The sequence below is a fragment of the Maylandia zebra genome, linkage group LG1, assembly GCF_041146795.1.
Source record: "Maylandia zebra isolate NMK-2024a linkage group LG1, Mzebra_GT3a, whole genome shotgun sequence".
Lineage (NCBI taxonomy): Eukaryota > Metazoa > Chordata > Actinopteri > Cichliformes > Cichlidae > Maylandia > Maylandia zebra.
Window position 1 is genome coordinate 6100851 of NC_135167.1, and position 12053 is coordinate 6112903.

Below are 12053 nucleotides of genomic sequence, written 5' to 3' on the forward strand. Positions count from 1 at the left end.
AGACTAGTATTTAAAAGCTCATATATGTCACTTTAAAGTGCCAAAATAACACTGTAAAAGTTACAGAATAACACTCTAAGTGAAAACAGTCAACACAATCCAGTGTGAAAATAAACACTTAAAAGTGTCATAAATAACACCATAGTTGTTGTGTAGTAACACCCTCAGTGAAAAGAGTTAACCCAAGCCAGTGTAAAAGTGAACACTTATCAGTGTCCTAAAACAACACTATAAATGTTAGGTAGTTACACTCTGAGTGAAGACACTTCACACCATACAGAGTGAAATTTTAACACTATGGGTGTTATATTTTTAACACTACAATGGAGTTAAAATAATAACACTTTGCAAAGTGTTACTTTAACTCTAAACCAGTGAGAATTATATAAACACTGGAAAAGTGTTAACTTTAACACTATAGGAGTTGAATTAACACTGGAGATTTTGCTGTGTAGGTAACATCCTGGGATAAAAATATATTTTTCAGTGTTATTATGCCACAATATTCTGCAGCTTTACTGGGTGATTTTCTTTAGTGATTGGTATTGGTAAGTGTTAAGCACTTATGGTACTTAACCTCCTAAGACCCGAATTCTTTCACGACATGCATTTTTAATTTCTCTTTGATATTTGGGCATATTGGGGCCCGATGAATGTAAAAAACAAAGACTTACCAGATTTTTTTTTTACCTTATTTTTAAGAAAAATAAGAGCCACATATGAGGATATTTGTTTAAAAGTTTGATACAACAGAAGCAGTATAATGTCCTCGTAAGTGGATATCAGGCCCATGTAGAGCAAAATTGAGTATTTTATTCTAAATAACCCAAAATGTGATGTCCACATATGTGGACGCCAGGTCCTAGGAGGTTAAAATTTCCTAGGCTACTATGGTGCTCACATTTAACTGGATATAATTCTGGGTTAATGCTAATCCAATATAATGCTGCTGATCCCTTGTTTTGATAGATAATCTTTTGTGTGTTATCAGTGACTGCTGCTCACTGATAACACATACAAAAAGTGGGATGATTAAAGGCGCTAATTTACTTAGTCCTAAAAATGTTAAACTAATTTTTTTTGTTTTTTTATATATCACCAGAAATATAATTTTTGCAATTTTAAGATTTTATTGCCCAGCCAGCACATGCCGGATAGCCTACCACCTTTCTTCTGTGGATTTAGACACTTTCAATTTGTTCTTGCAGCTTATCTTTCATGAGTACAATTTTGATGTCATTAAAAAAATAATTGTTCCAAAATGAATTGGGGGGGCAGATCCGACCCCACCATGATGATACTGCATGATTGATTTTAAAAAAATATATATTTATGAGGTGCCCAAAACATTTGCAAATATTGTATATGACCTCAAGTGAAATTTAAAGAAAATCAAAAGTAATTTATTAAACTAGAGAAAATAAGCATTAACTTTGTTGAATGCATAACATTAAAAAAAAATAGTACTCTGTAGTTTTAAAGTGATTTATATTTCTGATACCATTTAACTGGAAAATATTACTCAATCAACCAATTAGTTAATTAGTTAAAAATGTAACTGTTAGATAATCACTTAATTGTCATCTAGAGTGAAACAAAAATTCACTCTAACCCCCCCTGACATCTTGAATATCTGTGTAACACTACTTAAGGTAATAACCCAAAGAGGTTGCTTTTAAAAAGATTATTTGAAGTGTTTTTACATATGAGCAACGCTGAGTGAAGTTCACCTCACCAATCACTCCGCTGCAAAGTAGAGCAGTGTTTACCCGTACAATGGTAGTCTATTTCAGGAATGCATTACCCACGTGGCTCTCTGCAGGAGGCTCTCTTGCTTAGAAAGACATAAGGACTGCATGTCACTGTGTTTATGGAGCCATACAAGATCGAAGTAAAAGATATGCACATAAACATGCTGTCCCATCCAATTAAATGTACCCATGCAGAAATTATTATATGTGCACAGACATGTTTTTGCACTCATATGAACACACAACACCACCTACGTACCATCTTGAATTATTCTTTTCAGTTGCATCCTACCATTTGGCATGAGGCCTCACTTCTTTTTCTTCCTTCCTCTGCCACCAGAGAACAAGCTTCCACTTTCATTTCCAGTCCAAAATAGAAATATTACAGGCTTATTTGCGTGTCCACCCCCACAAACACATGTGCACACAAAAGACACACATGCAGATACACACTGATGCGCATTCCCTGTGGACATGGACGTCTTTTGTTTGCCTGTCAGCCACAAGGGGGGAAAAAAAGATTGAAGGAGGAAGTGAAAGAAGGAGTGTTGAAGAAAGAGGAGGGAAGGTAGCGTGAGAAGGACTTATCTGCACTGATGGATGAAGTGAACACATGTTGTTTTCTGTGTTGCTATTTGCTTGAGAGACAGTAATCACTGTCAAAAAAGAGACAGGCAAAGGATTCTTCCTTTGAGTGGCAGTGGTTTAGCGGAGTGACAGGAAAACGAGTTTATCTTTAAGCTTTCATACATATAAGTAAACGTTTAATTAACACTGAGAAATTACTTTTTTTGTTGAGTTTTAAAGGCGAAAGAAACAAATACACTCCCTACAGTAAGCAGATTGTAAAATGAGTCTTTCCTGAAACATCAATATAATTAATATTCCAAAATTGTGTAAAAGGCTGCTGATTTAACTAACATCAGAACTCTCCTGGTATCACCAGTAAGCAACTCGGACATCTCTATGAAACACAACCACAACCACCAACCACAACAAGTCTTGTGTAGCAAACCTTTTTTCTGCTTTTTGCTTATTACCATCAGGACCTGGCCAGGGTGTTTTATTTCGAAGATCGACTGGATGCTCTATGAAACTTATGTTACTGACTTCCTGCTGTCTTACTCTGCTCAAAAATAGATTGGGTACATAGGTTTTGTCATAGCACAGAGGAGCTGTTTCTGGGATCCTTCTGAAAGTCTGTGGCGAACTCCATGGAATCACAAGCGTTGTTTAGAGTTGCCGTGCACTTCTATGGCAGTATGTCACAGCTGGAACACAAAGTAACTGTATCTCATGGGTATCTGATGCCTACAAAGCCAACATTGCATTGGAAGACTATAAAAAGATACTTAAAATTTGGAATTGTGCCATGTCAAAATAAAATGGTAGTTAAGGGGAGCTGCTGAAGTCAAAACAAGATGTGAAAGGACAGCAAAACAGGAAAGCAATACCTTGCTATGATTGCACTGTTTTACTGCACAACAATAATGTGCAAATAAAGAAAAGTAATCAGAAGGAAATCTGATCAACCTCATCAGATACATCAACATATGAAGTATACATAGCAACATCTTGACAACATTTTTGAATTACTTTGGGCAAAAGTACTGCAGACGGGTATTAATAGTTACCATTTGTTTAAAAAAATAATCTACTACAAGGGAACAGTGCATTAACATATGAAGAAAACCTTGATATTTAATATGCATTCACTTCAGGGGTTGTACTTGATCCTTTTTACTTTCCAGATTAAGTAAATATAGAATTTGCCCATGGGTGCCCAAACCTTTGCAACTGTATGCTTTCAAGGAACTGTAGTAATGTGCAGTCTACATAATATCGTATTTTAACAGAGGCCAACACACATTTTGTATTTTTATCTACACGACTCTGTTGATTTTTATCAGTTCATCATTATTTGCTGTGCAAATGCTCTGCCAGCTATAATTATGCCTGATCCTACATTATGTGTGTGGCTGGTTGCTCCTTTAGAGTGGCTTCCCAGCCATTTTAAGCACACAGTCAGCAGATGCCTCTCCTGGGAAAATGGTTGAAGAGATGAAGGAAGAAAAGTTTAGAAATAAGGAAAAGGATTCGTAAAACCTTACAGGAGGGATTAACATAGAAGGAAATCAAAGAAAAGAGTTGGTTTTGTGGTTATGTGGGAAAGATAAAGTAAAGAAAAGCGAGCTGAAAGAAAAAGAGAAAGTGTAAAAGAGAGATTTTTGTTGTCCTGTTATTGTCACCTTGAGGGGAAACGGCCCATTTAGTGAGATACTGGAGGGGCGATAATGATGGAGAAAATGAGTGATATGTACACTGGCAAAGAGGAGATGGGATGAAACCCACTGAGTAAAACTAGTGTGTATCAACGGTTCATCTCCAAACAGCAGTTTTTGTGTTCCTTCCTGCAGTCTCCACCACAGCTTTGTCTCTACCTCTGCAGCAGCTCCAGGCATTTAGTTTACCATATTGAAAGAAACCGTAGGGGGCTTCCAACACTCTCTTTGCTTCATTCCCTGTCTTTACAGACACACATACTGACTGCATCTATTTCACTTTGGACCTTCCCTCTTTAATCCTACCAAATTCTTTAACACAATAGGTTATTACTAAAGAGAACTGGTTCATTTTGTACCACACCTATCAAACGAATTGTAGCAACACAAACCAAACCACAAAATGACAAAACAGCCTCCTGAATGTCAGAGGAAATCTGCACCATGAGGGAGCACTTCCTAGGCAGTGGTACTGCTTCTGTAAGCATTTAATACCATGCCTCATTTCCAGTTGGGTAAAGTAAAAAATATGAATGGCAGAGTTGACATATAGTGTAGGGTTAGTTCTAAATAGCTTAAGCATTGATGAAATTACTTTACAGATTGATTTTTGTAATCATAATATTAACTTAGACGAGCAATCGTTTCAAAAATAACAGATGTTTTACAGTGACTGTTATTGACATTCTTATACTTAAGATATTCTTTTTTAAATTATGGTGTTTTTTAATATCTAAAGTCACACAACATGGGCTATGTTTTTCTTTAAAAGTGAGAGATTTTATAGAGGTCTAAGGGGTCATACTGGCTTCCTTTAGTATGCTCCAAAAAGTACAGATAATAATTGAATAAATGGGTATGCAGTACAATTTAAACAATTCCATGAAGAAATAATTATTACCAATACCTGTCTCTGATGTTTATTTTTGAGTTTTTTTGCAAAACTATAAATAGTCTTCTATAATAAGTTGTCACATAGACTGTACATACTTTATTTGTCCTGTACAAAGCTTAAATTGTTTTCATCTTGTACTTTATTGTTTTTAATCCATCAGCAAACTTCTTTCTCTTTGAAACAAGTCAGCTAATTCTAAATACACTTGCATAATAGAGGTCTCCTTCATACCAACAAACAGTTGTAACCCACTGAGGAATGCACATTGGACTTCTGGTGTATCCTGTGGTTTCAGGGTTGCACTTTCTAGATTGAGTTTGTTCTACTGTATCTACATGGATGAGCAATTTGATTGTGATGTGATCTGAAGAGTATTACATGCCAGATGGTGGTTAGGTGGGAGATATGTGTTGAAGGAACATTCCTGATGAAAGTCAGAATCTAAAGTTTCCTATCAGAGCATTGTACTAACAATGTTGCTACAACAATGACAGTGTATGCCTCACGCTGTTACAGCAATGTGACTTCACCTGTCAGTGCTATTAGTGTTGTGACTGATGGTGTTTTGTGGATTCTGTCATCTGTCATCTTTCAACACACCCAAAACATACAAAGCGCCACCATAAAAGCCAAGCCAGCTGCCTACTGTTGCTGCCCAGGCATTGCAAGGGATGCCAGTGTGAGTCAGACAGCCTCCTTCCAGTCTTCCCAGTCAGCCGGTCAGTTAGTGGTCAAAGAGGTGACACTGACAGCAGGTACCAGGGTCCCCACCCTGCTCAGCTGACACAAAGACATATGGTCTCACTCTGTTACTGGCTCTGACTCTGACTGCCTTTTTCCGGACAAGAAAAAAGGGGTAGAAAACCTTAAAAACTGAAAAGGGATGTATCAGTGTAAGGTGTTCTACTGTATAGGCAGGCAATGTAGATGTCATCTACAGAAATAGTGTCCCTTTCTGATTTCCGCTACACTTAGTAGTAGAAAACCTCTCTAGCTGTAATGCGTAACTAATCTGAGACTACAGGATGTTCTGTATATAGCATCTGTTGTATTTTCTTTGATGTTATGGTTTCTAGGAAAACCAAACTTTTATTTAAAATGTCCAAAAATAGACATTATTGCTTTCTTTCAAAATACCATTCTGTGCTAATAAATTAAACAGAGTCATTTACTAGAACACTGCTATAACATACATGTAGACTCATAATCAAAGCCATTAATACACGATTACATTTAATTTTTTTCTGTACTGTTCAGTCCCACGCCGTCTTTTAATGCCAGTTCTAGTGTGCTGAGCGTTATAGTCATTATATCAGTAGCTGCATAAAAGTCACTGCTTTACTACACTTTTTTTTGTTTTTGTTTTGTGATTTTTGTTTCCTTTTTTTTTCTTGTCTTGGACAGCCTTGTTGTCTGTCAGTATTACTGCACCTCCCCACATCACCCCATAAACCCGCACCACCTCCCTCCTCCACTGCAGGCCGCCCACATTTTAATTTCTTGGCCTAATGAAGCGGGAGCTCTCTCCGCCAAGTTGAATCAATGGGAGTCTGCAAGCATGCCGCGGCTTTTTCACTTTAGTCATCAGCAAAGCCAGGAGAGCGAATTTGCGTCTGGGTCTGTGTTTGTGCCCTTCCTAGTTCTTATTCTTTTCTGCATACATGCACATTTTGCATGTAAATGTGCATGTGTGTGCATGCACAACACCATAATAAGCTGTCTTAACATGGTGTTTTCTCACTGTTTCATAAAAAAGCCATTTGTATGCGGGATCCTTCCCTTCACTACCATTAAAGGTATCAGATTACTTCTCACACACAAATCCCATCATCGTCTCTATCTCCATTAACTTGGTCATTTGGATTTGTGCTTTAACACATTTGCATGCAGACACACACACAAAGTCTCACACTCAATTTAATGTTAATATGTCGACATTTGAACCGAGCTCAAGTTATTTAGACTTAGTATCTCTCTGTTTAACTGGACACTGTAGAGCCACTGATTAATCTATAAAGACACACACTTGACATTATTAAAATACTCTGCTATATTTAGTGATTAAATGTCAAAACTTCTGCAGCCACAAGGAAGGAGTAACTGCTTCATGATTTATTCAAAAAGCTGCTCTGTCAGTTTGGCTGTTCATCCAGCTTCTGAAATAAAAATTATTTAAGTAGACTAGAAACCTTTAATATCCTCACTGAGCCTTGCATGATTCCCTACACAGTACTGCTGGCCAATAAAACCAAAACAGAGTGAAAATGCGGCCTCTTTTTGCCGTGTCCAAACACCATGAATTGGTGTTTTTGCTTGGAAAATAGTTAACTTATGACTTCCACTTTTGCTTTATGACTTCATTTGCCAGTTTACCACAATTAAGTCTTTCATCATCTGCTTTTGTTCTGCCATATGTTCACACAATGTGATCATTACGTGTCTGTGTCATTAGGTAATGTTTGAGAGACACAAATTATCTTTCTATTTAGGAAATGATGTAATAAGAGACCATAATGATAATGTATTTCTTGCATTTGATTTCACTCAGCTAAATAAATTACTAATATGATAGGCTTCATTTTGGTCCCCTGTTTCATTAAGCATCTTTTTATCTCATATTCAAGTTCTTGTATGTGTACACGCAAGTAAGTGCAGGTTTTTAATCGTAACACTTTTGTGTCTTTTGTTTATGAGACTTTATTTGACTTTATTTTATTTTATTTTTTTAATAATTTTCTTTGCCAGTTCCATCAACAACTGTCACATAACGATAATGCTTAGATTAAACTCTTTAACCCAGTGCACAATACACGTCTGCATTTTCTTCAGTGTTGTGTAGAAGCTGTTTGTATTCTCCATGCTTTTCCTCATACTTCCTCTAATCAGCGTCAGAAAGGAGCAACAGACAGTACAATGATTGCTTCAGGGCCTATAGCAGCACAGTGGTGTGCTGATAAGGCTGGCGGCCAGCAAAGGCCTTGCTCTGTCCTGAGAGAGAATGTCATAGCAGAACTGAGCACAGAAGGGACCAAAGGACTCAAGAGGAAAGAATTCACCTGTGAATTAATTCGGCTGGCAGACTACAGGGCAAAGATTGAAGATGTAATCAGAAAATCTAGTAACCCAATCAGTCTGGAAAACTTGTACACAATTCTAACCACCACATCTTATAGCTTTTTAAAAAGTTCAATAAATGAGGGAGAGAGAGATTTTGGATTGAAAATAAATATCATTTGGATTTATAAAGCAGTGCCAGTTTCAGTAATATGTCATTATCTAAAGCACAGTCTGTCATTTTAGATCAAGGCCTACATGTATTCATCCAAACTAAAGTATATGCACGCCTGTCATCTTCACTCCTTTCTTTCTCATTTGTTTCTCTCCCATTTCTTTTCTTTCCACCCGATGTCTTATTGGTGACTTCCCTGAGTAAAAAACTGTAAATAACTGAAATTAACATGTTTGCCCCCGGCATTACGTTAACAGGGGAATAATTGTTCCACCTCTCTGGATGTGTCCGAATGAGAATGATTTTGTGGGACAGTGTACTATTATGTCCATCCATGTCTAGCATTGTGTTTACTGGCCGCAAATAGGCTGGCAGCAGCCTCTGTGGGTCTTACTCTCTGTTCGCTTCTCTCTGCCAGTCGCTGCACTGCCGCAATCTCTGGCACTTCCATCCACTCTGGATGGCAGTAATCATGGCCAAGCTTTACGCCCATATGGCAGGCAGTCAGCCTCTTAAGCTGGATCGCAACATCACTTAACAGTCATTTAATGATAGCTTACTTGGGCACCATTGCATTAAAGCTCCAAGTTCGGTGTTATCTTCAGAAAAAGATGAAACGTAGATTTTAGTTTCTTTTTTTACGCTCTCGCTTTTAATGCTCCATCTGAATGTAGAAGAGTAATAATTACTGTCACCTCAACAATCTTCTGCCTACATTTAGTCAGTTCAAGTTACTGCTTGTACGCTTAAGGAATTAAAGCACATTATTTGCATGATTTATGAAAACAACTGTAATGTTTCACTAAATTAGAACTTGAACGTGATATTAAAAGCAACTACCTTCACGATAAAAATATTCTGCATGATAAAAGCTAAAGTGGTTAAGTATCTTTAATTGGCTTCCAAATAAAACAAAATGATGATTTAAATAATATTTAAGCATTTATTGGGGCAAAGCGACCAATTTTAACCAAATGCAATTGTTTGAAATTATGCAGATATTTTGTGGTACTTAGTTATGGCAGTTTGTGTCTTTACATTTGCTGAGTCAAACCAAAAGTAATTAAGCAAAGGGAATAAGACAAGCTCTGCACTTTGGCTTTTTAGTATGAATTGAGAAGCCAATAACTGTGTTTTAGTCATGTTTCTAAATGCTGTCTGGGATTTCTGTTAGCATCTTGAAGCGGGGGGGGGGGGGCTTTACTTGGCCAATGACTATTCTTTATTTTCTTTGTTTTTGAAAATGAAGAGTAAAGAAATGATATTTCAACCTGGGACCCTCTAAGCAAATTGCTGATGCTCATTTTGCATTTAGCCACTGAGGCGTCACATCATTAACGTGACCTAAGCCCACTACCCCGCCTACGAATAGGCAATCGTGTGTTACCTCTATATCATGTAGTGTGCACAGCTGGTTTGGAGAAAACGTGGATTACGATTTTCATGATGGATTTCAAACTAATTGGAAATAGGCTATGGTTTTCTTTTCCGAGACATACTGGTTGTATTAGGAGCCATTAGTGGCAGTCGTGGTGAATGTATCTCTGGTGTCTCTCCCCTGCACCTGGTGTATGTTTAACATTCATGAATAGTTTAAACCTCTAGCATCCCCTCTTATGCCTCTCTAGAAACTGCACATGTAATTAATACAAACTGCCCGTTTAGTGCAGTTTTTAAAAGGGTTTTTTCCCCCCTCCCTTTATATCTGTAAAACTACAGCAACTTACAGTAAAAGGATTGATGAATGGATTGATGGCTGCTCTGTGGGTTGTTGGGTGTGCCTTATTATACCTATCGGGGATCAGGACGAGGCATCTCAAAGTATCTCAAATCCAAGTTTAATGCTAACTGTAGACCATCTGATGTCAAATACATGCACTGATTGATAACACATGTTACTCATAAACCTCTGTTTATAAAAGTGAAAATTTGGGCTGATAATAGTCTCCCCCTTTTCTTTGTGTAACACTTCATTCTCTTTAATTGTAAGTAATTCACAGGAGTCTATTGTGTAACAGCTCACTGTAATGGCACTAATCACAGCAGAGAGATCATTACGGCCATCATGGTAACAACTTTGCTGAAATTAATTGTTTAGGAATATTTGGACAATAAAACCTTTCTGTTGCAACATGGAAAGCAATAGCATTTTTTTCCCATTGTAGGCAACTGGAGAACAGTAATAGGACAAACATGTCATGTAAGTCAGTTTTCGAACTGCAAAAATGATGCTGCTAAGGTGGGGGGCCTACTTTCATTATTCTCTTAACGTGTAAAGAAAATTGCATCGAAACGAGACTGCGGGCTGTGAGCACATGCACAACATCTGATTCTAAAACTCCCCTATAGGTGACAGTTTTGTTTTCAATGTAGTATGTAAGTGAAATGTAGGCTGATTTCTGTATATTTTGTTTTATTCAGTCACATTGTTCATTCTAAAAATCATTTGGGAAAATACACTGAACATTACAGAGTTGCAAAAATTCCAGTGCTACCAGTTAGAGATGTATAAGTTCCTTTTCACATCTCTAATACTTAGTGTTTGTCAAGTATTTTTGCAGCCTTAGTTTTTATTCAAGATCCTGCAGGAGAAAGAGAATGATTTATTACATGGTGAGAAGATTTAGGATTAAACTTAAGTCATGTTTTTTTTTTTTTTTTTTTTTTTTTTTACTTTACTGCTGAAAGTTTCAAAGAAACTCATTTTTGAAACACTTAATGTTGTTATGCTCTTAAAGCTAGCCACTGTTGGACCATCAGGTTTGAGTATTATTGGAGTGCTCTAATCGCACTAAGAAAAAAAAAAGAAAAATTGCTATTAATGTCAGTTGCCTGAACCATTGCTCTTAGTCTGCTGATTTGGATGAGATAAAAGCATTTGAAAATAGGCAATCATTTGTCATTAGCTTGAGATTGCTTCTTTCTTTCTTTCTTTCTTTCTTTCTTTCTTTCTTTCTTTCTTTCTTTCTTTCTTTCTTTCTTTCTTTCTTTCTTTCTTTCTTTCTTTCTTTCTTTCGACTTTTTAAGCTTGTTACTGCTGTCAAAATTCCATTACATTGGCATACGTACCGTATGAATGTGTAGGTGTATACACTGTGTGGGCAAAGGGATCTGTAACTTGTGATGCAGTTAAAGTACAAATAATACCTGAAATGCAAATAAAAGATTCCACAAGAAATTAGGTTAAACTCATATAACAACCACTCCAGACAGGTAATTTAACCAAGTCATTTATGATTAACAGAATATGTAAAATTTGTTTCTTTCATGTAAATTCAACTTTAAATATTCATGATTTTACTACTGTATTTATTTAATATATATCAGATTTCTGAACACTGTTCAAGAGTTATAATCTCCGGTTTTCTTTGAGAAAGATAAATATACACAAACGTTTTTTCTCTACCAGGCTCATTTGTTTACCTTTCTCTTTGTATTCTTGTTGTTCTTGATTGTTAAAGGTTCCAGTAACGTATCACTGGTATGACTGTGATTGATGACTAACTGTTGGGGGACTTGTTTTTGCAGTGGATACCAGTTCTCTCAGATTTCAAGCGGAAAGAAACTGTCTGGGGCTTTGTGCCAGATAACTCGAGTCAACCCCCAGCCCTTCACCTTGGGGACTACAACCTGGATGGGTTCCCTGATGCCCTGGTAGTCCTCCAAAACAAAAGTGGAAGGTAGGAACAAAGCACACCTGAGCTCCATTTAATAACTCCTCATATGTGTGCATATTTGCAGGTTTTGTTCTGTAATAAACCTACTTGTGCGAGGGTGAGATATGTAGATATAATTTTCAAGTTCCTCCAAGATCCTTGTATAAGATCGTGTCTTGAAAAAAATAATTTCATGTGAGAATGAAGCTAATCCTCACTTGGCAGAGGGTCCTTGGAAAT

General features: G+C 36.9%; 1 protein-coding gene across 1 annotated transcript in view; it reads left to right on the forward strand.

Annotated features, from left to right (window-relative positions):
- itfg1 (integrin alpha FG-GAP repeat containing 1) overlaps positions 1 to 12053 on the forward strand; it is a 167074-nt gene that overhangs the window by 61797 nt on the left and 93224 nt on the right. Inside the window, exon 10 of the mRNA XM_004539805.5 lies at positions 11686 to 11837. Within this exon, the coding sequence (XP_004539862.2) occupies positions 11686 to 11837 (152 nt within the window). The remainder of the gene's footprint in view (positions 1 to 11685; positions 11838 to 12053) is intronic.